The sequence below is a fragment of the Syngnathoides biaculeatus genome, chromosome 15 (assembly GCF_019802595.1).
Source record: "Syngnathoides biaculeatus isolate LvHL_M chromosome 15, ASM1980259v1, whole genome shotgun sequence".
Lineage (NCBI taxonomy): Eukaryota > Metazoa > Chordata > Actinopteri > Syngnathiformes > Syngnathidae > Syngnathoides > Syngnathoides biaculeatus.
Genome location: NC_084654.1, coordinates 13,053,038 through 13,080,125, shown reverse-complemented (window position 1 = coordinate 13,080,125; position 27,088 = coordinate 13,053,038). Strand labels below are relative to the sequence as shown.

General features: G+C 40.3%; 1 protein-coding gene across 4 annotated transcripts; it reads right to left on the bottom strand.

Annotated features, from left to right (window-relative positions):
- Nucleotides 1-1,706: 1,706 nt before the first annotated feature.
- Nucleotides 1,707-26,935, bottom strand: ppm1aa (protein phosphatase, Mg2+/Mn2+ dependent, 1Aa). Of its 4 annotated transcripts, none has more exons than XM_061844894.1 (6): nt 26,432-26,932; nt 23,925-24,778; nt 23,727-23,844; nt 21,340-21,451; nt 21,197-21,254; nt 1,707-2,024 (listed from the first exon to the last, which is right to left on the bottom strand). In XM_061844894.1, the coding sequence occupies exons 2-6, from the start codon at nt 24,759-24,761 to the stop codon at nt 1,989-1,991; spliced, it is 1,161 nt and encodes a 386-aa protein (XP_061700878.1). In that variant the 5' UTR covers nt 24,762-24,778; nt 26,432-26,932; the 3' UTR covers nt 1,707-1,988. The 4 variants fall into 4 exon arrangements, with proteins under 4 accessions (XP_061700878.1, XP_061700879.1, XP_061700880.1 ...); XM_061844895.1 differs by lacking the exon at nt 1,707-2,024 and adding an exon at nt 13,118-13,679 and having other exon boundaries at nt 26,432-26,929; XM_061844896.1 differs by lacking the exon at nt 1,707-2,024 and adding an exon at nt 14,555-15,238 and having other exon boundaries at nt 26,432-26,931.
- Nucleotides 26,936-27,088: the final 153 nt, after the last annotated feature.

Here is a 27,088-nt window from a genome sequence, read left to right as displayed (position 1 = left end):
TTTTCCTCACTGTATATAAATATTTCATTTTAAATACCACAACAACAAAAAAATGACTTGCTCACTCAATCTCTCGATCTGTCACTTTCCTTCAAAACAGAAGTGTATGTAAATCCATGAGAGCATGTCAAAAATAAAGATAATTGTTCAACAGTGTGTGTGCTCAAATTAATGCTTGCTGATAATAGAATTGTGTGAAGGCACAATATTGCACAAGCGTAAAGCTTAACCACTTGAAGTTATTTCAAGAATGCTCCCTCATGTCATTTACTCCTGAACTCACACGCGCTAGGTCAACAAAAAGGTAAAATATATACATGTGTGCAAAGAGTAATTTCAAAGTTTTATTTGAAGACGCACACTTCAAAAAGATGTTTCCATCAATCCCACACAGATAAAAAGAATCAGACGAAAAGGAAAAAAGGCTTTACATTGCAGTAATGGTGGAAAGTAGCTTTGTACTGATACTATTGCTCTGAAGTACATTTGGAGTTCAACTCTAACTACTCCGCTATGCTGAATGGTTCCTAATTAATTTACTTGATGGTTGAAATAAACTGTAAAAAAATGTGAAGAAAAGAAATCAGTCACGCAGAAGCAAGCTTACGTCTCGTATGAATTTAAAGCGATTGAAGAGAAATTGGCAGTGCGATGCAGGACTTTTAGCACTTCTGCCTCTCAGTTCTGTGGATCGGGTTCAAATCTGAGCCTGGCCTGTGTGGAGTTCTGGTACCACCCTAAGTACCCCCCCACCCAAATCACCCAAAACATGTATGGCAGGTTCATTGAAGACTCGAAATTGCCTGTTGGTGCGAACTGTTGTTTTTGTGGCCTGCGATTTACTGGCAACTACTTCAGGGTGTAACCAGCCTCTGACCTGAAGATAGCTGGGATTGGCTCCAGCATGATCGGGAACCTAGTGGTGGTGGTCGGGGGGAGAATTACGTGACCCCTGTTCCTGCCATCCCTCGTATGAATTACAAATAAAGCGAGCAAAAATAAACGCAAGACCGTTTTGAGACTGTCACGTTATAACAAAAACTCTTGACAAGACACTTTTATAATCCCATCGCTTCCGTCTCTTTCCACGTGTCGGGAGCACGGCTGACTGGGCTGGAGTTAAGAGGCGCTGAGGACGAGGTGTGAGAAACTTGACATCTGCCAGAAAGCCTGCCATGCGGCGGCCTTTGTCGCCGCCCAAGCGAAACTCAGAATCCATTTTGGAGAGCATAACTTGCGGTCGGGTATCTAAATGTTGCGAGCTGTTTCAGTATCTCCCCCCGGTTGACGTGTCACAAACTTAGCCGAAATTATAGGTGAGGCTTGTAGCATTTTTTTTTTTTTTTGGGGGGGGGGGAGTCCAAGAACTAGTATAAACATACATTATTGACACGGTATTGGTGGAATTGTTCTGTTTTTGCTCATTCTATCCTATTTCAAACTCATTTTGTCATATTGCATTTCCAGTTAGTACTCATTTCAATTTGAATAAGGAGAAAAGGAGTATGTCAAATTCCCATATTGCACAGCAAAAGAATTATGGCATGAAAAGGCATTTAGAGCCACCATAACTTGTGACCAGTGCCACTGAAAAGGACAGGCAAAAGTAAACAAACTGACCTTCACACCTATGGGCAATTTAGTCTTCAATGAACCTAGCATGCAATGTTTTAGGAAAGCGTGACGACGACACACAGTAACACCAGCAGCAAAATTTGAACCCAAGACCCGCCAAATCTAAAGCACACGTGGATCGAATTATCCACAAAGCGTGGATACATTGAGTCAACAATCTGTGTTGGATCTCTTAGAAGCGCAGGTGCAGCATAATGAGTGGCAGAGAAATGAAGAATGAAGATACGTGGATGAAATGGTGAACAGCTGGTCAATCATATCAGGTGCGTCAATGGATGGCGGTCAGACTTAATACTGAGGAGGAAGCGACGGCAATTGACACTCGCCAAACATCCGGATTAGTCGATGCTGTTTTAGCTGAAACCACGGAAGAAGAGGATGTCAGAATCCTGAGGAGAAGAAGAGCAGGGTGGAGGTGAACTCTGGCGATGGAGATGGAATCAAGGGGAAGCATGCTTGAGGAAAGACCAAATCTCCGGTGGGGTGCATGCTGGGACATTACAGAAATCGTGCACAGAGTCTGGGAGGGGGTCGAGCAACCACGGCCTGTCCATAGCTATTTAACACATCTACATTTAAATACCATTAAATAAAAGACGGAATCCTCAACTTTTAATCTGAAATCAAAATGTTTCGAGTATAGAAGTAAAACAAAGATTCCGTTCTGATACTTTTGGAGGGGGATGTATTTTGTCAGCCAATCGCAAGCCACATAGAAACAAAGAACCTGTCGCACTCCCATTCAATTTCGAGTCTTTAATCAACCTCTCGTGGACCTTTCTGAGATGCGGGTGGAAACCGGAGTTCCTGGAGAAAACCCACACAGGCATGAGGAGAACATGAATGCCTCCATACAAGCAGGGCCAGAGGCAGATGTCCACCACGCCGCTCATCCTTAATAATAGAATATTTGGTGAGAGAAACCCTAGTGAGGATAAGCGGTACACAAAATTATGTTTGTTTGTTTTTTGGGGGGGGTCATGTTCTTACATAAGTTATTTGATATTGACTGAACGACTCCAGGTTGCATTTTTTGCTGAGTATGATTGTGATGTGATCGTGGGGATATTAAAGAGGTGGATTTGGTCGGCTAAATCCACACCTAATGTGCGGCCCGCCACTGTCGTGCACATTGTATAAACATTGAAAAGATAACCGAAACGCAGTGTCGAGGAGGCAAAACGAGCACACCCCTACAAACAGTTTTTTTCAAAAAAAAAAATTGCCATAGAGCTGTTGACAGACACTCCAGGTTGCCGGATATAAGAAAAGGCTGTGTTTGTACAAAAGAAAAACAATTTTCTAACAGTGACATCAATACAGTAAATGGCAATACGTTATCTTGCACAAATACATGAAGAAGATTCCTGCTATGGATTGACAGAAGATGGCCACAAAGGAGCATAAATACTATGGCGCCTTTAGGAGTGCCTGCAGACAATAACACCTATAGTGTGGAGAGATGACGAGGTTGTTAGAAAATGTCATTCAACATAATTGCATTTCGTCTCATTCTTGCCCTTCGGCAGACAATGCTGCATCCTTTTGTGAGGCCCTCCGTTGCTTTTGTGGCGGCAGCACAATCCAAAATGTTACAATACCTTGCCAGACTTCCATAATGTTACTTTGTTGTGCACTGGAACCAAAGGTGAAACAATTTGGACTTTTTGCCACGGAGCGGAAAGAGGACAAGTGCGATGATCACCACTGGACCCACAAATGGTGTATTATTGGCTATTCGTCAATATCAGAAGGCCATATCAATCATGTTTCACAAGGTGCCCATTACTATGAAAAACACCTCAGCGTATTTTTGCTTTTTTTTGTGATAGTAGATGATTTACTGTGCGTTGTAGCGTATTTACTGTCCAATCCGCACTGCTCGTGGCCTTCGAAATCCAGAGAGCAGGTCTATGAAACTGTTACTCGAACCAATCAGGAGTCAAATTCAGCCACACGAGGCTGGCGAGCTGGCCCTCGATTACGTCAAGTTGTTTCCCTCGTCTGATTGATCGGTCAGAGCAGAACCTGTTACAGCCCGTTTTGAAACAGTGTGTCTGATTTTACAATTTCTAGCCTTGTTTCAAAAAAGTGTTACAATCACGCTGTGATGGCGACCAATGAGAGAGCAGCGGCGACTGACTGACTTCACCCGTATGCTATCGGCTCAGCGTCTTGCCCATCATTTTCGAAACAAAGGCCGTGAGCAACGGACGGGAGTGGTGGCGATGGCGGGCAGCTGTCAACAAATTCCACAGCTTCGGTGCCAAAGCCCAGATGACCCGCTGGCGGGAGCTGACATTAATCCTAAGTCTTCCAGTCAGCGCGGAGGGAATGAGAGGACACAATGCGGTGCTGGGAGCCAAAGCCGATACAGGCACATAGGGAGGAAGGTGCCGATGCTAATGAGCGGATCTGTGGCCCCTTAATGAGCCCGCATCATTTGATGTACTCGTTTACAGGGAGCCGTGTCTCAGAGGTGAAGGATAACGAGGATTCCCAGGGCGGAGGCTTGTGTAAGCCACCTCACGCGAGGCCTGCGAAGGAGGGTGGGGGGTGGGTGGGGGGTCAGCGTGCTGGAGGGCTCGGTGGTGGGGATCTTTGGGAGGTTCGGGGGTGGGAGCATGTCAGCCATGCTTGATATCCTTTTGTTTGTACACTAATCACTGAATCACGGCAGCCAAGTGAGAAAGGCTTGGGCACCCCGTGACAAATGCACCTCAGGGAAAACATCACAGGAAGTTGAAATGGAGAAATGTAGAGGCGGAGGGTTCGGGGGGATGTACCCTACGTATTGTCCAAAGTCAGGCTCCCTATCCACATGACCTTAATCAAGACGAGCATTCTAGAAAATGAATGCATTGAAATGTCTTGGTTATTGCTCATTTCCACGTCATTCTCAAAAATGCATACATTTGGGCTCCAACTTAATTCCTGGCGTGTCTGCAAGCAGAGGGAAAAAAGATGAACGGGTGGAGTGTTATTAGTTGAACAAGTCGGAAATTGACATGTTTTAGTGTTTAAGTGCTTTTGTCCATTTCAAATTTTATAGGGCAACCTTGAATAAACTCCGGAGCTCTTGGGTCTCAGTTTGACCTCATCACACTGAGACAAAGTCCACGTAGTCCACGTAGTGTGCATTGACACCTCCCCCACCCCCCACTTACGGCTCCAGAGCAGATGCATTAGTCAAGCTGTATTTTTTCTTTTTCTGTGGGAAACAGAGCATGACGTGCTTAAACAACAGATGACGAGTCAGCTCCATTTGATGATGCTCGGATGGGATTTATACGAGGTGCACAGGTGGGGGCAGCAATTTGAAGGATATGTGAGGCACCAGGTGATGCTTCTAAAACTGCTGCTCGTGTGCGGGCCCTTTTTGGGAACGTGCCATGACAAGCTTGAGTGGGGGTCTTTTTTTGTTTTGTGTCCATACACAGCGGAGTATATGAAATGCCGCATCCCCCCTTTTTTTCTGCTTTGAGCGGAATTCGATTTCTCTAGTCCCAATGCCCGAGCTCTGACTGTGGTCGTCGTGGTAACAACAATCAGTACAGAGGGTGAGGTTCACAGTGACTCATAACCCCGCTATATGGACTTTTTTCAGCATGACAACGAAAATGGTGTGCAAAGTATCCAGATTATTATTTTTTTTTTAATCCTTGAGGTATTTTGATGATAGCTGATTTTTTTTTATAATTGTGAAGAACAATTACTAATACAGGCAGCATATTCCAAGCTGGCAGCAATATTATTTACCTAAAATGACCATTTTCAACCAAGAGTGGTCATCTGCCTGCTATTTGCAATCACAAATCTCAAATTTCCACAAATAACTGACTGGACATTATACATCCTTATATTAATCATTTAAACCGTCGATATGCCAAACTACGATCCCCCCAAAACTTTAAAAGCATTTCAAACGCAAACATCTTCAAACATTGCTGCACCCTTGAGTAAAAGCTCCAGCGAGTTACACACCTGTGTTTGTTCCAAACGCTCAATTATATGGGACACTATTTATGCTCAGCGCTGATTTCTCAGATTTATCCTCATCTGATGAAGAAATAGCAGTATCGGTTGATTGGGAAGACGAAGGAATACTTTCATACAGATTTCAACCTGTGTCTGTAATTAATGTTGAACATTTGGATGGTTCTTCGGGCGGAATGACGCGGTGTCCGACTACTCGAAGGCCGACGCGCGACATAATTGCGAAAACAAAGGCCCCCAGGAGCTCTGGGCCGGCAGCCGCGGATGGTTGTTTGGATGGGAATGACGGGGAGGCTGACGAGCGAGCTCCGCCGAAGCCCGCTTCGTTAGCCCCAGACACCGAAGCTAGGCTAAAGGCCTCCGCTGCCACCAATGCTCGACTAAAGGCCTCCCAGGATGTTGAAGCTCGGCGTCCCAGGCGGCGGAGGCGGAGAGGATTTAACATCACATTTAACATCAAAATAGGGTACATATTATATGACCTATTGGATGCACAGTTAATGCAAGCACTGGATTTCCCCTAAAAGCAATATTCAGATGAGTTGGTGTTATGGATTTCACTGATTTTAAGGCCAAAAGGGGAATTCAGGAACGACAAACAGTTAATATGTGAGGCTCGAGTGTAGATGAGTGCAAACATGTGCATTTAACTAGTAGATCTATCCGAGAGTGGGGCCAGAGCAATCTAAGCGCTACCTGATCAGATAACTGTTCACCGCTGAGTACCGTTTGAACATTTGACCTTTTAACTCGCCTCGTGACATTATGGTGACATTTCAACCATAATCCCCTCCTATGCGTCTTAACCCCGCCGGCCGTGGACTGGTCTGACCCGCTCTTTTGGCGTTGAGGTGAGACAAGCGCCACTCCTGATGAGGCAACACCATCGTGCGTTTAAAGCCGGCAGAGGAGGGAGGGACGGAGGGAGGGAAATGCTCAAACCATGCAGCGGCAGAACCGTTGTTGACGGAAATTACACGACAGTCACTGAGAGGAATCGGAAGGTTTGCTGGAACTTTAAAGGGTGGTGGCGCCAGTGAATGGAATATTATTGTGAAAACTCTTGAATGAAAACATACTCGATATACACTTTAATTACATCTTGCTGTTATTTCAAAAAAAGGCAGCACGGTGGAACGATTGGTTAGAGCGTCTGCCTCACAGTTCTGATGACCGGGTTTGAAATCCCGGCCCCTGCCTGTGTGGAGTTTACATATTTCTGCCTGTGGGAAAAACACTCCCGTTTCTTTGCACATCCCCAAAACCGCACATTAGACACTCTAAATTGCCCCTAGGTGGGATTATGAGTGTGAATGGTTCTTTCTATGTGCCGTGCGATTGTCTGACAACCATTTCAGGGTGTACCCTGCCTCCTGCCCAATGATAGCTCCAACACTCCCACGACCCTCATGAGGATAAGTGGCTCAGAAAATGGATGGAAGTTATTTCAAAATCATTGTAGGGGTGTAGAAAGGCAAAATCATACAAACTCCTAGTCCAATGGAGCACAATGTACACGTGCATCTCAATTACAAAAGGAATTTTTTAATGTTCATTTCAAAAAGTGAACCAGTTTAAACAGGATATAACTTCAGAAGACCAATTCTTTATTATGGTTTTCTTTTGTAATATTCTATAAATGCTGACAAGTCATCAAAATTTGAAAAAAATAAAATTACTAAATATTTCATTCTGTGTACTGAATCATTAGACTGGCCACCTGGCATAACCACAACAGGCCAGTTAATTTTTTTTTTTATTTAGTCACACTCAGTAAAAAAAAAAAAAAAAAATACCCATGCTGTTGCATTTTTTCTTTGTCTGTGTAGATGATCAGTCATCCAATTCATGGTAAAATTATGCAAAGGTTAAAAAGAAGCAAATGGACTTCAAATGTACTGAGAGTATGAAAATGTAGACTTGCATATTTTTAACACTAATAACGTGATTCAGTTCTGTCGTCACGTCTTTAGAATGTTCTTCTGTGTCCTTGTTAATCTTTTTAGTGCACCACGTGTTCGAAGGCCACGAACAACAAAAAAAGCCATGAAATGAGACATACAAGATGACAACCCATTTATTTGGTAATACATTCTGCAAACTAGAAACTTTATTCAAACTTTAGAGGCTAAAAAAAGAGAAAATAAAGAAGGGGAAGGAGGGTAGAAAATGTTAGGAGCAGGGAGAGAAATGCATCAATCCACAAGCAAGGAATGCAATTTGTTCAACGGACGACACAAAAATGGTAGACCTTCCTGACAGTTTCCTCTATTTTCGTAGTTTTTGTTTTGTCATTCCTTCGGAGCGGGAACATCATAGAAAATATACAGTAGTCATAAAAGAACTCACAGGGGGAGATAGGGGGTGGGGTCTTTCGAGAAGCATCTGAATCAACATTGACAATACTTATTTACACCACTCCAAAGCTATTTTTGAATGTACTCATAAATATAGCATAGCAGACACTTGCAATGCTCTCGAGGTCACCATGTTAACACACGTGTGTTTAACGTATGACACTGATGGAGGAAAAAAAAAACAAAAAAACAAAAACAGATTTTAACATTGTTACCCACAAAAAAAAAGTTAACATCCGTGTCACTTTTTTTTTTCTTCCTTGATAGCTTAAGTACCTTCGCATGAACACGAGCAGCGTTTTGTTTGTCTTCCTCACTGGGTTTTGTTCCACAAGTTAATTTATGGGGGCGACATGATGACAGAGGGTAAGGCAAATCGGTGAGCTTATTATGAGCTGGAAAGTGAGGCTGGGGGGGCGGTGGGGGGCTCGCGGAGGGGGATGGAGGCGCAAATGAACCTCGCCGCTAAGGGTCACGCCGTAAACGCCACAAACGAGGTACATCAATATGTACAAAAAGGGCGCCAGCAAAAGCTGCTCAAATGTTTAGCCGTCCTTCCAACAACAACGTAGAGGACACATCGCAGGCTCACAAAGGGAATTAACTAACTCTGTCAATAGCTTTTAATTTTTTTTTTCTGTGCAATTATATTTTCTGAAAAAAGGTGATTACACATCAGTGCTTACGACTACCTCATTGACTCGCACTTACTTGACCTATCATTTATTTACAAAGTAGTATTAGGGACACACTGGAAAAAAATTAAAAATAAATTAGAGGGGGAAAATCAATCATAATTGGAAAGCTACAAGGTTAATTTTGCAAAATTACATTGGGGGGGATGAGAACAATGCACCGTTACCTGGAATTATGGCAATATTCCATTAAAAAAACACACACAAAAAAGCTGTTACAATACTGAAATATTACAAGAAAAGGTGTAATGTTCGAGAAATTATTTTGGGAATAAAAGGCATGCTGTTAGAAGAATAAAGTCCAGTTACAAGTCATACTGCTGCAACAAATCCTGTTATAAGGAAAATATTATGTGAAAAATGATGAGATGTAATGTTACAAAAGAATGCGACAAGACTAATGCATTACAAAAAAGTAAGATTTGTATTATGATTTAAAAGAAATGAGAACAGTGACGTGACATCAAATAATGTTACACCGAAACCTCATGTTACAAGAATTATGTAATATGAGAAAAATTTTATGATTTCCATTGGGACCATATTACAGGGGGGAAAAAAGTCATATTAAGATGATATTACAGGTTGAAAGTCATTACAACAATAGTGCCGATACAGCTCCAAAAAAAAAAAGTTGTAATACTATAAGAATAGTGACAATATTACAGGAAAAAAGCTGTAATATTACAACTTGTCTTAATGCTGTCATTTAACAACTCATGTCTGGAATAAACCATATTTACAAGAAACAAGCCTCAACTCAAGAACACATTCTAAACACTCTAATACTGAAACTTTATTACAACTTTACTCTCATCCAATGACAAGTTGTAATCCAAGTCTTTTTTCATACAATATTGCTCATTTATTTTTGTAATTTTGCTGAAAAGTAATCAAGTATTTTCTTCTCAGTGTGGCCCTAATATAGCTCTGTTTAAGTTCAACACCAAAATCTGAATGCAATTGAAGATTGGCAAGCTTCGCACAATTAGTTGGACAAATCACACAAAATGAGTATTTGGAGGGGGTGGGGGTTCAATTCCACAAAGCCGTTAGTGTTCTTTAAGAGGTCTGTCTGCATTTGTTTTAACATGATTACTCAACCCTTTTTTTTTTGGTTTTTTAATGTTTAGCGTCTGGAGAAAAACAAACGTACATTAACAGCTTTGTGGAGGTAGAAAACGCAACCAAAACGAATGGAAGTAAATGAGGTATTTTAGTTTCATTCTAAATGAAAAGGGAATTAGTTTTGCTTTCTGTTAGATGTTGACGGGGCTTTGGGAGTGAAAGGCATGTCACGGAATATTGACAAGTGAAATGAAACACCATTTGGGGAGGGTTGGGGTTGGGTGGCTGAAGGATCATGGCCAAGCTGCTTTAAAAACTAATTCCAACATGAGCGATACAGAATACAGTCACTTTATTTTTCATTTTAGTACAATCAGCACACCTGAAGGCTTCTCAGTGTTAAGAGCAGAACAGCACGGTCGAGTGAATCTTTTTTTTCTTTTCTTTTAAATGTGTAAAAAAATAAAAAAAGTGACAGTAACAACTCATGAATGCTTTGTGAACTCTCTCTTGATATCCATTAGAAGTTAGAGAATAAAGGGATTTTAATCATATTTAAAATATAGAAATAGTGTATTCAAATGCCCCAAATCATGATTATAAGTCTTTTATTATTCTTTTTTTTTTTTTCCTTCAAAAAGTGTCCGCGCTCACACACACACACACAGTAGGACATTTATATTTTACGGAGCCACCATTTCACCAGGATTATTCACAACCTTTAAACCATGTAACTTACATGCAACAATCACCATCTTTGAAATATTTATACCGTCATCTTTAAGGCCAATTACACGCGTTCGCTTCCAGCCAGGTTTTCGTCACGCTATTTAACAACCACAGTAGCCTGCCGTGTAAGTCTTGTTGTTGTGGCACCTTTAAATTGTACCCTGTGTGTTAGTTGACATCTTAGTATGCACGTAATGCTTACTTAGCTAAGTAGCTGCTTCAACGTAAAACTCTACAGCGCCACCAGTGGTCACAAATGAAGGTGAGGTGTCGACCAGCCATTTTGCCACCACGGCGCGATAGAAAGCGGCTCAGGAAGGAATTTAATCAAAATATTTGCAACCCGGAACAAGTGGGATAGAGTTAGGATTGTCATTTTGAAAGAAAGACATTTTTAATTTCTTATTTCTATTATACTACTGTCTCAAAACTGTAGCTGAACATATTAAAGAAAGGGTTTAAATTGTATTTTTACCCCCCCCCACCTGAAAAAAGGGAGACAAGGCGGAATCCCCAATTTTTTTCCCCGTGGTGAAAATGAAAAGAAAATCTAACTCAAACAAATTTATTTTTTTCAATGTTAATGTCAAAAATATATACATACATAAATTTCCACAATGTAAATTTTGACAGTAAAATAGCAGAAAATTGAGAAAGAAAAACTTTTCCTCTTAAAGAAATGTATCTGCCTTGTGAGTGGACACAGATATCTTTAGGCACATGCACACACAGACCCCAAGTGGTGCTCAAGCAGCTGCCCTTTTGACCTGGGTGAAAAAAGTGCCATTTTCACTGTTGCCCCTTTTTTTTTTTTTTAATTCATCAACATTAAAAAAAAAAATCCACCTTACGCATTTTGATATCTGACTTTTATTTGAATTCTTGGATGTATTATACATCTACGGCATTGATGCATTTGTAAATTTTTTTGTACCCTCCTTCTGACTAATACCTTTGAATAATGAGATCCGGCTGATGCTGGAGAAGCCCTTGGTGGACTCTCGCATGTATTGAAAGACTTGACTATAAAAATGTCAACTGAGATTTTTTTTTTTTTTTTTTTTTTTTTAGTCAGAGGTACTTTAAATGGTGGCAGTTGCGGTGACCCATTCAACACGACTTTGAATGGAACTACTTGGTTCTGAACACAGCCACATGTCCATTTATAAAACATCCCCATTTATAAGAGGGCATGTGCACTTGTGCAAACATGTTACCTCAGTTATTTTTAAATCCCTTCTCTAAAATAGTATTTTTCTCACAAATTGTACAGATTATAGGTTAAATACATTTTTTGCGGGCGTTAGTTAAGATTTGTTTTGGTCTAATTTTTGCAGATCACAAAACTGCCATTTGAACAGGAGTGTTTAAACCTGTCCTGAAGATTCCCATCAACGTTTTTGTGAAAAGATCTATTGACTGTGCTAATCAATAAAAATAAATCCATAATCCAGATACTATTGTCTATTCTTAATTTCATTTCTTTTTTTTTTTTTTGCTTGAGCACCTGCAACCCCAAATGTCTGTGCACGTGCCAGGATATCGTCAATGATGAAGAAGAGGGGGAAGGTGTGGTGGGGATGCATGAGGTGAACACAAATAAATCACTGATGCTAGCAGCAAACTGGACTGTGTGGCCTTCCCGGCTTCCGTCGGGTTGGACGCACAGCAAAACCCCAAGAAACAAAAACAAAAAAAATGTGCTGTACAGAACTATGACAACTCTTTACATTCAGCGGATTTGTTCTTGGTGTGAATGCCTCCCCCACCCCTCAAACAAAGCCATTTAAGTATTTGAGCCAACAATTGATCTGGAAAATAGCGCTCAAGTGTTCACACCAGTCAAATTAGTACATCTTTAAACTGAACCTACACCACATACACCAAATATGTTACTCAAGGGAGTGGACACATACACAATCTTAACTCGTATTAGCTTCACCTTTGTGCGGACCAGCCAAATTGTCCACACAAAGAAATGTCCACAATAAAATTAGTGGCATGTCAAAGGTTGGGCCACACAAAGATAATAGCGTGCATGGACGAGGCCGGCGTAAAGATGAAAGAAAGTGATTAAAAAAAAAAACAATCTACTGTACGACTTATGGAGGATGTCTACGAAACAGGCCTACTTTGTCCTTGGGTTGCATTAAACTTGGCCAGGTCAATGTCTATTGTTCAACAAGAGCATGCACACTCACACTCTGCAAATATTATCAGATGGAAAGGGCAGAGTATAGCTTTGTCATTCCCTTAAAAAATAAAATAAAATAAAGCAGGTACGCGTGCACATACATACACACAAGCACCAACACACGCAAGTATCTAGTCAGACAGACGGATTTTGTTTCAAAATGACATTTTGCTGTTATTGGAGCATGTACAGAAAACCACATACAAAAATAAAACCTTTTTTTTAAAAAAAAAAGCACAAGGGGTGGGGAGAATTAGGGTGTACATGGTTTTGATATAGAGCTTACTGTGCTGTCGACTATACAATTTACCCGTTTCTTAAAGGAGCATAGACTAAATGAGGAGCGAGGAAAAAAAAAATCAAAGCGTGGAGGACAAGCGGTAATGTTCACTGTGTAGAAATGGTTTAGAATTCCAGAAGAGCGGGAAAAAGGCAGATAGTGCATAAAAAGGTTCTCTTTTTCATTTCTTACGTTTTTTTTTTTTTAACTTAATCAAGCTGCATTAAATACAGGCGGTTTGTACAGGACAATTGCACTTCACAAAAACAGAAATATACAAACACACACAAGGAAATGTGAATCAAATTAATTACAGCAACAACAAAAAAAAAACCTTACTACATAAGTTGATTATTGAACAAGAAAAAAAAGCCATATGGACTCACTTGTTATGTTTGACTTAAGAGGGAACCATTAGGATGGGAGAACACGAAGGGGAGACGACGCTGGGTGGGGTGAGGGTGGTGGGTGGGTGGGGGGGGTCCTGAACTCCAGAGTGGACTGGCGCTGCACTATCTCCACGTTTGTGTGCATACAACTCCTCTTCCTCCTCCTCCTCCCATGAAATTCCCTTCTTAGAAACCAAAAGCTCAGAGTGACGGCAAGACAGACTGCTGAGCTGGGCTGAGCTGCTGTGGGTCTTGAGAGGATGGTGGTTTGTAAACGCTATGCTGTGTTAGTGGTACGACGCTGTGTTACCACATGTCATCTGTGGATGCTGAGTCCTTGACAAGAGAGGAGAGGAGAGGAACGACAACACCCTTCAGATTTGGGCCCCAATTTGATCAGTACTAACATTATTTTTTTTAAAAACTTCACAGGATTATCTCTTCAGTACCAACATGACATTTGATTGATGCAGTCAAAGGGAAAGGCTGTCATGCACCATCAACTTTTTCTTTTCTTTTCACCTCAAATATATTACCGTAATTTCCGGCCTATAAGCCACAACTTTTTTCACATGCTTTCAACCCTGCGGCTTATGTGGTGATGCAGCTCGTCTGTGCATTTTTTCTAACGGCCGCAAGGGGGCACTCGAGCGGAAAAGGCAAGAGTGAGACCAGTGGAATATATGTGCCGAGGAAGTGACTTTTACCATTTTTTTTTTTTTTACTGGCCCTGTTAGCGCTGTGCTAGCAGTTGCTGCTGTGTTACTGCTGCATCTCAGTGATTTAGGTATGTTTTTTTTTAAACCAGCCCTGTTCGTGCTACCGTGTTGTTGCTATGTTACGCTAAGCTAAGGTATTAAAACTTTGAAAACGCTTTCTGTGTACCATCTTTCTTTGTAAATATCTCATGTTTCAATGTAAGCACCTGCGGCTTTTACACAGGTCCGGCTTATGTATATACCAAATGGTATTTTCTTTACAAATGTACTGGGTGAGGCTTATAATCAGGTGCGCTCTGTAGGCCGGAAATTACAGTAATTTGATACCTGTAAAGCAATTATTTAGTGTTACTATGATACCTTCAATATTGGTGAGAAAATTACGCATCTTCTTTTTGAGTCTTATCAATCAAACTTTACGAGTTATGTAACTGTTGCTCTTACAGGAAAACATAAGGCCCATTGTTTAATAATAAAACCAGAACCTAGAAGTCAAATTTATAACACTTTACTGTGGCAACTTATCAAGTTAAAAAGTTAATCATACTAAAAGTTACATTTATCACATGGAAAACGGGGAAGTTAAGATGAAACTTATGTTATAACGTGATACTGAACTTTTTATGTCCTGCTGTAGAAGCAATATGGATCTATAGTATATAAATACATATAGCGGGAGGAAAAAGTATATGAATCCTTTAGAATTTCCAAAATTTCTGCATAGATTGCTCATAAAATGTGGTCTGATCAAAACCAAAAGAATAATTTACTTAAACTACTACCACACAATGATGTTTTCCAATTTAACTGAAAATAACGTCAACATTCATAGCACTGTGATAAAAAGGTAAGTGAAGCTTTTTTAAGGTAGAATTCTCCAAGCGCTAATCAGTTAGCTGTGGATCCAACTTCTCTAGCCACTAGAAAACACACAGCAGCTTGGAATGGTCCCCTGTCAAGACTTTGCCTGATGAGTACCATGTATTACTCAACAGAACTCTCAGAAGACCCAACATTTTAAGAATTGCTGAGTTGTATAAAAGTAACTGAAAGCCTTGATGTTTGTCAGTCCAGTTACGTAAATGATCGAGGAATGGAGAGTTCAGCACTGTTGGTTCTGTTTCAAGGGGTGGCCCAGTAAAGATCACTTCCAGAGCAGAATGCTCAATAAGGTAGCTAAAAATAACAACAACAACAAAAAAGTGTCAGCTGAAGACTCACTGAACTGAACAAATCACTCGCACAAGCCAACATTTCTGTTGACAAATCTTACACACTTAACACATTTTAAAAGAATGGGGTTCAAGGGAGAACACCAAGGAGGAAGCCATTGTTAAAAAACAAACAAAAACATTTCTGCTCATTGGACGTTTTCTAAAGAACATCTGGAAGTTCCAAAGCACAATTGATGAAAATATTCTGTGGACAAATGTTTCCAAAAGTTGATTGTTTGGGAGGAAGCACACTACCCCATGTGTGAAGGGAAAATGGCACCCCACATCTAAACTTCATCCCGACTGCAGACACTCCCATTTGAGAAATGTACGGGTGTGGTCAGTCATGATCATGTGATTAGGGATGGAATCTCAAGACCTTAAAATAATTTACTGAGATGTTATACCTGTGTATGTAGTTGTTACGTAATACCGTAATCATAATTTATTGACAATGCATCGACTGAAACAGACATTTTTAAAGCGGTCAATAGACATTCAATTTCAAAACTAAATATTCATATAATCAAATCATTTTATTTCATCATAATGTATTGTTATAATCTCGCGTAATTTAAGGCACGATCTATTGTCAATCCATTGATGAAAGCTAGCAGTAGATGATCTTTATCTTCCTGAAGCATGTAGAGAGGAAAAGTTTTCAACTTCAAGATAACGCGGTACCACAGGGGAAATGACCATTCACATTTAGACTGGTCTAACGTTAGAACTTAGACCAAGTCAAATAAATCACAATCTCATACTTATTATAGTTAGATACTGAAATATTACCTGTGTTATATCCCAGAAATGTTTTCAATGTAACTTAGTTGACCTCAATTCATATCCCATTAATACAAACCATTTATTCATATGATTTAGATGAAGTTCATACTACAATTTGTAATCAATTGATGCAGAAATGTGTTAACTCAAAGGGATTCACATACTTTTCCCTACTACCTACGATGGCACTTGGTTAAAAAAATGGCACTAATCTGTGTTAACTAGTTATCAAAATCTTGGTTATCATTGTGCTTATGAGGAAAAGCTATTCTTAAAAAACATCATTGGGTCAAATATTCAAATTGAAGAAATGAAATTTACTGCAATCAATAACCAAGCCACTAATCAAAGAGATTTTTTTTTTTTTAAGTCAAGTCCCACTAGTATTTTCTAAAAGATGGCTATATATGATAATGAAAGTCACTTGTGGTCACAAAGAAAAACGGTACACGTTTCTATCTTTCCTGCTCAGTGCAATGAGGCAAAAGTACCACAAATAATAAAAGTCAGTTTAAACGTCTTATTTGTAATTGTATCATGTTTCAATGTCGGTTTCAAAGTGGGCACTTGCGGCTTTTACACAGCTGCGGCTTATGTATGTACCAAATAGCATTTCGTTTACAAATGTACTTGGTGGGGTTGTAACAAGGTGCACTCTGTAGGCCGGAAATTACGGTATATTTAGAGGATATTCTATTTAATATTTTATCAATACCCGAGCTGTTGGTCTATTGTCAACCACATAATACATTTAACTTCCCCCTACAGGGCTGGAGGGGAACATTATCAAATTTTAGTACAGTCATTCCTTAATTCTTGGCTGCCTTCACTAGGTTATCACAATGGTCTGTTTGCTCAAAATGTAATGTGGCCAAGAGTTAAGTTTTTTTTTTTTTTTCCCAGAAGCACAATGACAACATGCAAGTAGTGAGCTCAAAACCAAACGACAGAGCAGAGAAAAATTTGAGGGTTTTTGCAAGGTTTCTTAAAGCCAAGGCGGGGCCAGGCAATCAATCCGTTGTGCTTTAGAAACCAGCTCGCCTCTTTATATTTCAAACCTTGAGAGTTTCTGTGAAAATTAAAATCTTGCCGTTCCTTCTGCACTTTGTACTCCTCATTTGTTTCAAATATCAAACCCATCAAATACCTCAAAAGGGACATGTTTGTTCAAATTAGATGAGAAACCGAAGTTCCGTGGAGTCCACTTTTTAATGATTGGCCTGCCTGACCTTGACAGGAAACAAATGCAGAACCAGTAGAAGGCAACATAAATAAAACTGGATATGTTTAGATGAAAAAATTGTCTCCATGGATATTAGACAATACTCTTTCAGGACCATGTGATTATATGACATTTGTGGATACAGATATTCTCAACTTACTATAGAGAGAGATCAAAATCACGCACATTAAAGGAAGTTATGGAATAGTAAAAGAAAATGTACACGAAAAAATAACAATTGACAATTTGCCAATAATAAGTGCTTTGCACTAAAGCAATCATGACATCAATAGAACAATCCTAAATTAGGTTGACATCCCCAGCGGGGTACCAGTTGGAGGCAAAAGGTGCTAATGTTTGTAGCCTACTGCTGCAGCTGTGGGAAATTACTTGAGACTTTACAAAAGGAAATTAATGCCACACTGCCGAGGTTTTGGGCCTTTTTTGTCAAACGTCATTGTGCACACCCCAATCCGAAAACGCCAAATGAATTGTATTGGGAAAAACATGCTATCAGGAAGTAAACAGTTAAAAACAACAAATGTAAGTGGATGATTGAATTAATTGACCCTAATTACCAGCTCTCTGGGTGTAAATTGGAAATAGAACGCTTTAAAGCTTTACCATGGGTAGATTATAGTGGTGCCTCAAGACACAAATGATAGGTCTGTCACAATAATTACAGTGGATACAAAAACTATTCGAAAGCCCTTACATTTTTCACTTATTATATTGCAGCCATCTGCTCAAACTACTTAAGTTTGTTAATGTACATATGGGACCCCATACTGACAGAAATTTTTCTTTTTGACATCAGTCCATCCACTTATCCTCACAAGGGTTGCGGTAGTGCTGGATCCTATCCCAGATAAATTTGGGTGAAAGGTGGAATGCACCCTGAACCAGTCAATACAGATTAAAAAAGAAAATGTGAAATATCACACAGCCATGGGTACAGTATTCAGATCATTTTCTCAGTATTGAGTAGAAGCTCCTTTTAGAGCTAATACAGCCATGAGTCTTTTTGGGAATGATGCAACACGTTTTTCACACCTGGATTTGTGGATCCTCTGCCATTCCCCTTTGCAGATATTCTGCACTTCTGTCAGGTTAGATGATGAATGTCGGACGACAGGCATTTTCTAGTCTCTCCAATTGGGTTTAAGTCAGGGCTCTGTCTGGGCCATTCAGGAAAAATCTCATAGTTGTTCTGAAGGCAGCCCATTATTTCAGCTGTTCATTGTCCTGCCTTAAGGTGAACCTTCGGCTCAGTCTGAGATCCTGAACACTTTGGAGGTTTTCATCCAGTATATTTCTGTACTTGGCCACATTCATTTTTCCTTTGATTGCAACGATCATCCTGTCCCCGCAGTTGGAAAAACACCCCTACACCATGATTCTGCCACCACCTTGCTTCACTCCTGGGACTAAATTTAGAAAGGTGATGAGCAGTGTTTGGTTTTCTCTACATAAACTACTTAGAATCAAGCCATGTAGTTCTATCTTAGTCACATCATCAGCTCAGAGAATATTATTTCTCACCATCTTGGAGTCCTTCACAGTTTTTTTTTTTTTGGTTTTTTTAGCAAACTCCATCTGGGCTTTCATGTTTCTTGCACTGAGGAGAGGGTTCCATCCGACCACACTGCCATAAAGTATTGGTTAATTTTCTAGAACTTTCTCCCATCTCACGACTGCATCTCTGAAGCTGAGCCACAGTAATTGTTGGGTTCTTCCTTACCAGCCTCACCAAAGCTCTTCTCCGACACCTGCTCAGTTTGGCCAGACGGCCAGCTCTAGTAAAGGTTTCTGGTCGTCCCAAACGTCTTCCATTTAAGGATTATGGAGGTCACTGTGCTCTGAGGAACCTTAGATGCAGCAGAATCTTTTAACCCTTTGCCAAATTTGTGCCTTGCCATAATTCTGTTTCTGAGCTCTTCAGGGAGTTCCTTTGACCTCATGATTTTATTTGGTCTGACATGCACTGTGAGCTGTAAAGTCTTACATACAGAGTCGTGTGTCTTTCCTAATCAAGTCCAATCAGTGTAATCAAACAAAGCTAGACTCCAATGAAGGTATAAAACCGTCTCAAGGATGATCAGAAGAAATGGACAGCACCCAAGTTAAGTATATGTCACAGCAAAGGGTCTCAGTACGATGGCGGTGTGATATTTCAGTTTCTTTTTTAATAAATTGCAAAATTTCAACAATGCTATTTTTTGTCAATATAGGGTACTGTGGCAACAATGACGAAAAAAATGATTTTATTGGAGTTTATGCAAAATGCAAAAGATAAAACAAAGAGAATGATGTATTTGAAACAACCACATATTGCTACCATCAACCATATGATGAAAAACACTAGCCAGCCACATGGGTGAACAATTAAAAATTAATGATAAACGATGATGTACGTGTATTGCTCTGCAATAAAATAAATGGGAAAGTAGAAACTTATTTTCATTTATTTCAGGTATTTTTTTACTCGTACATCTTATTTTTTTTCTTTGAATGATGAATGAAGATGCTTAATGTTGAACGGGGGTCTTTTACAACTAATGCAGCGACCATCTTTGTGATTAAAAGGTGGTCTTTGCATTACATAAGGGGTCAAGTTAATATTAAAAAAAAAAAAAAGGTAGATCAGAGATGCAACTTTTACTAACCACCTCCTCATCACCAAAATTAAGAGAATGTTGAATGAGTGTTTTGCTGTTAACGTATTAATATGAAACTCAACTTCTGTGACTGTATGTCAATTAATGTTAAAATTTAACAGCTATTCAAGGCTGTATGATGGCAGCACAAGCTCAATTCCAAATATACAGTACCTTGAAAAAAATGTCCATAATGCCTGAAGTTTTTTTACATTTTGCCATTACAACTACAAAGTAAAATAATTTTTATTGAGACTATATGTGATAGACAAACAGTCACACATAATTTTAAAGTGGAAACAAAGTTAGACAGTTTTCAAAATTGTATTCCTCATTAGGAAAAAATTCAACATTACATACCACATAGCATCCTTGGTATGGGGAGAAATGCCAACATTATTTGCACATTTTTCAAGTCTGCATGTAGAGCTGCAATTCGGGTGTTTTTTTTTAATCCACAAATATACCCCTCGATTTACAGGTTTTTCAATTCTGCAAATATAGCTGCACTTCACACGTGTTTTCCAAATCCACAAATACAGCACCTGAAATAAGTATTTAAAAAAAAAAAAAAAAATCACCATTTTTCTCACACGTGTAGTAGGTCAAAATGATGGCAGAATTAAACAAAAGTACTTAACCACTTGTGAGAAAAATAAGTACTTCGAGTTTTCATCCAAATGCTAAAATTATGATTCAGGATTCATTTTTTCCAAAAAGACACCCAAGTGAATGCGAATTGGCACTCAATCATTTGCAGTGCTACTTTATTCTATTTTGGAGTAATTGATTGCATTGAGCTGTATTTCCACGTATCACAGTATCGACAGCTGAATAGAAACACACACCACTCTTTTCAGAGATATCCCAGTTTAAAACTTCTATAATTTTCATTCCACTTCATAAGTAGGTGCCACTTCTGCAATTTAACCTTTTCTCTTAAAGTTGTTTTGAGGATTATTGCACTATTTTTCTGTATTTTGGTCAATGTTAATATAATTGCATGAACATTAATAACATATCCTACAAAAGACAGTCACTATAACAAAAATGATCCAGAGCTAATATTGCTACTATTATCTCTTACGTGCAACTTTTTTTTTCTTTTTTTTTTTTTTTTGGGGGGGGGGTGTTATCTAACGTGCTTGGAATTGGTTAAGGTTTTCAGCCACATTTCAAAAAGCATGCGTACTTCAACCAAAGGAACGCCTCAATGAGTTACAGGAGTTTAGGGAGGACAAACTGGGAAACTTACTGTGTCATCGCTTCGGTAGGGGTTGAGTTTGTTGTACACCGCTTCAATAACACTCCGTCTGGAGAAGAGAAAATATAACTTTTTTAAAGAATGCTAAACAGTGACTGAATATCTATTTATTCCTAGTGTATAAGGTCACATACTTGCTTGCCAGCTCTCCTCCAGGAGGGAGGTTGGGGATGCTCTCTGTCGCTAACGTCCTCATAACGTGGACCAAATCTGGTATACCTTCATCACCCTGCTTTTTCAGGATATCTGATGAAAAACACAATCTCTAGTAAGCTTCTTGGACACAGAGGCAGGCAAAATATAAACATTTGCCAATGAAAGGGAGCAAATGACCACATACTATTGGGCTGTTTCCTACAAGAGTGTGTACTGCACCACATTTAACAAGAAATGGCTCCTCAATGTACCATTCCTTCATTATTTTGTACTACATTTAGTCCCTGAAAAAAAAAATCTCTGCATGGTTATGTTCTAGACAGTATTATGGATTGGTTAATGATTAATCAGCTGCTATAGCTCACAACTGTAGATAAAGCTGAAAAATATTAACTTCTATACAAAAGAATAACCAGTAGATCATTCTGTGAGCAAAGGTTTCAAGTAATGTCTTAAAAACACAGACATAAGCACTTTCTAAAATGTTAAGTCAGTTGAGGTTGATTACAAATTAATTCAACACACTCGATTCTCACTAAAATTAAAGGAGATAATTTAAAATAGACCCATTGGGTCTTCATAACATGCAGCACTGAAACTCGTCCAGCTATCTAGAATTACCACTCATTTTTTTATTTGGTAGAAACGAACTGATTGTTTATTGGGGTAAGGGGGCAGTCCTGTGCTCCAACCCAAGTACATGTTTGTGTTACCATGATGACTGGTGGGTGGCAGGTGCACCAAACCAAGTACAACTTTGTTACCGTGACGACTGGTGGCGGGGCTGCTTTGAGGTGGCACTTCATCGACAAGACACCATATTACAATTTGAAGGATACTTTCCTCAAGTTGTGAAGAATATTAAATTCTAACACCAGGAGTATAGTGCTGCCTTGACATGCGGATGACAACATTTAGGTTTTGAGAAACAAACTGTCATTGGGACTATTTTTGGCTTTGATTTGTCAGCACAAACTTCAAACGCAAGACGTATGGTGGCAGTAAACTCAATTGCACTTGCTTGACAATAAGCAGCAATTTCCTCAACTTTTGGTTTAATGCCACCAGAGGTTTTTACTTTACCATCCCGAGTGCTCTTCTGGATGACTTTTTCTACGAATGCTTGTGTAAGGGTTGTTCTAGACATAATTACTCTAAGTCATCAAATGAAAATTATTACTCCCTTATAACAAAGGGATTCAAATGTGTAAGCGTCTCATAATAATTTTCTGTTTGTATTTCTTGTGCCACTTATTGTGGGTGAAATAGGGTGACTGAACCAGAAACAATGATTTTAAGAAGTTACATCAAGACCATGCTGATGTGTATTTTGTTGGGCCTGTCTTTTATCAATTCTCATGTCCAAGACATAAAAATCAAAGCTCAGGTTTAGGAGACAAGGTAGGTATTGGTCTGTCAGAGCTACCAACCCATAAGAAGTTCACTTCCAGAAAATAAAAATCCCAAATTTGTCAGAATTACATTATTTCATTAGCATGCCCTCAAAAGGATTAATTTCTCTTTCTCTTCAAACAATATAGTGCTTATCTCATTGGATTAATGTATGAAATGTTCATCACAGTGGGCTGACACAGCGGCATACTGGACAGTAATGTTGGACTTTGGATTTTATTTCCCCAATATGCAGAATAATTAATGTTATGCCAGTAACAAGTCATCATTCAGTGATTTCCTTGATAAAATACAGACGTTGCATAACATTTAGCAGCTCTGTAGATGCCTTCAGTGTACGAACCACATACAGAGATATGCATAGTCATTTACACATTACAGAAATGTACACAATAATTTGATGGCTTGGTGATGAAGATCCGCCTGAATGCTTTTACCTTCTTTAAAGGGTCTCATATTCATATCAGGGTACGGGGCTCAACAAGTCGCTCCAACCCTCATCGTCAGGTTAACAAAAGCAATACAACTAGCAGAACTGCCTCACCAAAACAGGCTAATTCCAACAAGGCGAGAAAAAGAGGCTGCCGACTGACAAGTATCCTATGTTTTTTTTTTTTTTTTTTATTGTTAATGTGTTTTGATAAAAACATTTCACATACGCGAAGACAGCTTGGAACTGTTTTAAATTGTAGGAAACTCCATCTCTTTTTTACGGCTTCATAATGGTGGGGGGGAGTGCACTTTTCCTGGGAATAACTGAAGTACTGCCTGTTAAAGCTGAGGCCACTCCTTGGGGCTATTGAGCTAATAGAAATCCAAAGTGTAAATAAAATAAAGCACAACATTTGCCTTGACATTTCAAATGGACCATAATATAATGATCCAGCATAACATTTTATAACTGTAGTCATAATTTTCCCCACACATTCATTTTCTGGTTTATTGTGCCTACCTTCTACTCTTGACTCCAGATACTTGTCTAGCTCGGCCTCCCGTTTCACCGCTTCTGGAGAAACCTTTGGAGCTCCAGGAAAACAGATTAAAACAACACTCATATTGTCCCGACTACCCTGTGGAAGAAAGACAAAGGCCAGAAAGGTTAGACTTAATGCAAGAATGCACAAGTGTATTTTAGGTCAACATGGCATACCTTGTACAGGCAAGTGTCAACAATTTCATTGCTGACTCTTTCAAGATCATCTGTGACTTCAAGCCTTGACCGGACAAAGTCACACAATTCTTCATTAGCCATGACATCCCAGATGCCGTCACAAGCTAAAATAATAAATTCATCTTCCCCTTCGCATCTCTCGATGGCATAAACTTCAGGCTCGGGAGAAACAAGCTGCTCTGTTGGGCCTTTCCCATGCACGCACTTGTAGTCGAAATCTCCCAGGGCCCGAGACACGGCCAGGGAGCCGTTAACTCGCTGTATCATGACTGAGCCACCGGCGTTCAGGATCCTTTCCTTCTCCAGGGGGTTGCTGGGTTTGTGATCCTGTGTGAAGAAGTGCACGGCACCCCCTCGGCTCAGGAGTCCCCGCGAGTCGCCACAGTTAATAAAATAGATGTGGCTCGGCGATATCATCACGCCCACAGCAGTAGATCCACTGCGGTCCACGCCGTGTTTCTTCTCAGAGATGGTACGCATGTGATCGTCGATCTCAAGGAAACCTGTGCGGATGCCGCTCTTCACGCTTTCCACCGAGGGATCCTCCTGTAGAGCACTCTGGAAGTCTGAGTTGCTGGTGATGTGTTCCAACAGATGCTCACAGCAGTACTTGGCCACCTGAGAGCCGGCGTGCCCATCATAAACAGCAAAAAATGACCATGGGTCGAGACCATGGGGCAATCCAATTACTGCCGTGTGTGCGTCTTCCATCTCGACCCGCCAGCCCTGCATACTGCTTAGCCCAAAGCGCAGGCTGTTACCTTCACCATGGGAATTGTATTTTTCCATCTTTGGTTTGTCCAGAAATGCCCCCATTGTGTCCCTCTGGAAACCTGTAGACAAAAATATGCCATATGGTTTGATATTTAAGTCAAGCAGCACTGTCTATAGAGGTGCAGTGTCGCATCTATAAGTATCAGCTTGACGATTTCTGTCTGTCAAAATGCAAATTCTGCATGGAATGCCCACTTCGAGATGAGTACAACCCACATAAAATTCTGAAAATCAGATGATGAGTTTCATAGAAAATTAGCATTTTTTGTGTCTGAAAAAGCTTTTGAGGGACCATTTTTGTGTCATATCGCCTATGGTCTAAAATGTCTAAACTTGGAGTAAAAAGAGTAAAATTAAAGATTAAATGAGTATCGTTATTTCTCAACATAGCAACTTGGACATTTTGTTTCGTCTACTGCTCAACCATTTACTTCCATCTAAAACTTGGGGAACACCTCCTTTAATTGGCTGACATTTTCCAGTTAAAAATATCCACCAATAAACTCGTACAGGCCGAAATTCTGACATGTTCTCCAAGTCCACGTGACGAACTTACCGTGACGTTTCAAATAGCAGTACTTGCCATCGAAATGCCACTTGAACAGCGCAAATCAAAATCATCTTTATTGGCCAAGTATGTTAAAACACACAAAGAATTTGTAGAGCATTGTTATTGAGAAAAGCACTGTGGGCAGTACAGCAGGCCATGTACTTTAGCAAACAATAGTTTTGGGTTTTTTTTGGTCAAATTATTTCTTATGAATTCATGGAGTAGCCTTTGAAGTGCTTGCTTCTGTAAGGACTTGGGCTTGGGAAGGGTCACGATTCAAGTACTTCAGCAGATAAACGTAAAAAAGGGTAAAGAGTTGTTGGAGGGATGAGAGTCTGCGTCCTGACTCCTGCCGAGGTGCCCTTGAGCTCTGACACTTCGCCTTGCATGGCTGTATGTGTGTTCTGGCTCTATTTATGGTGTTAACCATAAATAGAGTGTGAGTTGAATTTCCCCTTGAGTGATTATACTGTGTATGAACATTTTAAACTTAGGTTAATAAGCAACAAATTTATTTCCAAAGACGAGCAACTTGGCATTCAGACAGCCCGCACCGTTCTAAAAATAACCGGCCTGTGTACATATTTTGTCTACATATTAGGCTCTGGGTTGGTGTGGAGTACAGTGAAACGCCCTTTCACCGCTGCCTAGCCAGGTTACACATGTAAAATGCTGCCAAGGTTGTACTCTAAGAAGAACCCGATGTAACAGAACCCTGCCCAATAACATGCGCAAGAAAAGCCACCAAAATTTCGTGAAAGCATTCGCTATTAGCGCACAGCGCTAACGGTCGCTAACCGAATGGCCACTTACTTGATAACTGCGATTTCGACAGATATCGCGTAACCAACAGTTCAAGTTACAGTGAGCTCATCACAATCGTGAACCTGTTGAGAGGTAAACAATTGTACACTAACGAACGAGGTCCGTTTTTCATTTTATTTTGTTATGTACGACGTCAAAGACCGCGAAGCAAATAAACAAGCAGCCTAGCCTACTTGCGGCCCTTGACCCTTGTTGGACCCTCACAGCGAACTTGTGCTAAGCTAAGTCAGCACAGGAGAACCCTCGGCCTTTGCTCAGCGAGCACAACATGCTACCGTGGTTAGCTTTAGCCAATCCTTTAAGTTAGCGACTCAACGAGAGACATTTAATGACTTACCGAATGTCCAAAATTGTGGTTGACAGCAAGAGACGCCGAGGCGGAGTCCAGACCAGGAAGGCTCACTGACCTACAGCGACGACAGGGGGCTTTGGTTGGGCTTAGGCGTCGGTGGCTTAGCCGACTAGCAAAGAGCAATCTTCAATCACAAGAGCCAGTGCATAGAAATGGCGCTAGAGCGAAGCTTTCTCTTTGGGTACGACCTTGATGCATTACATTATCCCAGCAGGCGATCCCGAGTACAGACTAGCGTTTTGTTCTTTTTTGTTTGTTTGTTGTTTTTTCGTATGGATGTGAGAAGCTGAAACGTCTGTCCCAGCCTCTCCACTTGACAGCTTGACAGCTTGCTAGCTAGCGTTAGCTCCTGGCTGGCTGGTGCGCACAGGCACTCGGAGAAGACCCGGATGTTGCAGGTTGCCTTCGAAAACATGACATCATCCCTGACACCAGAGACGCGCTCGGCGCGTGCGGACTGCGCCTGCGCGGCCGAGCTGCATGACTGAAACGCATTTTTGGAGCGCCTTCGACGCTATTTACGTTGCACACTGCGTATGCGAATGTGCACGGTAGGTACACTCGGTATAACCTTTTTAAATTGGGGAAGAATGGAAGGAAGGCAGAATGGATGCAGCCAAGAGGGAAAGGAGGAGGGAAGGA

Excerpts from the sequence above, each read along its gene's own strand:
- ppm1aa (XM_061844893.1), bottom strand. The coding sequence starts at position 24,761 with ATGGGGGCATTTCTGGACAAACCAAAGATGGAAAAATACAATTCCCAT. Across the intron at positions 23,845-23,924 it reads TTGACACTTGCCTGTACAAG|GGTAGTCGGGACAATATGAG; the intron begins GTATGCCATGTT and ends TTTCTTCCACAG. Across the intron at positions 21,255-21,339 it reads GGAGGAGAGCTGGCAAGCAA|ACGGAGTGTTATTGAAGCGG; the intron begins GTATGTGACCTT and ends TCTCTTCTCCAG.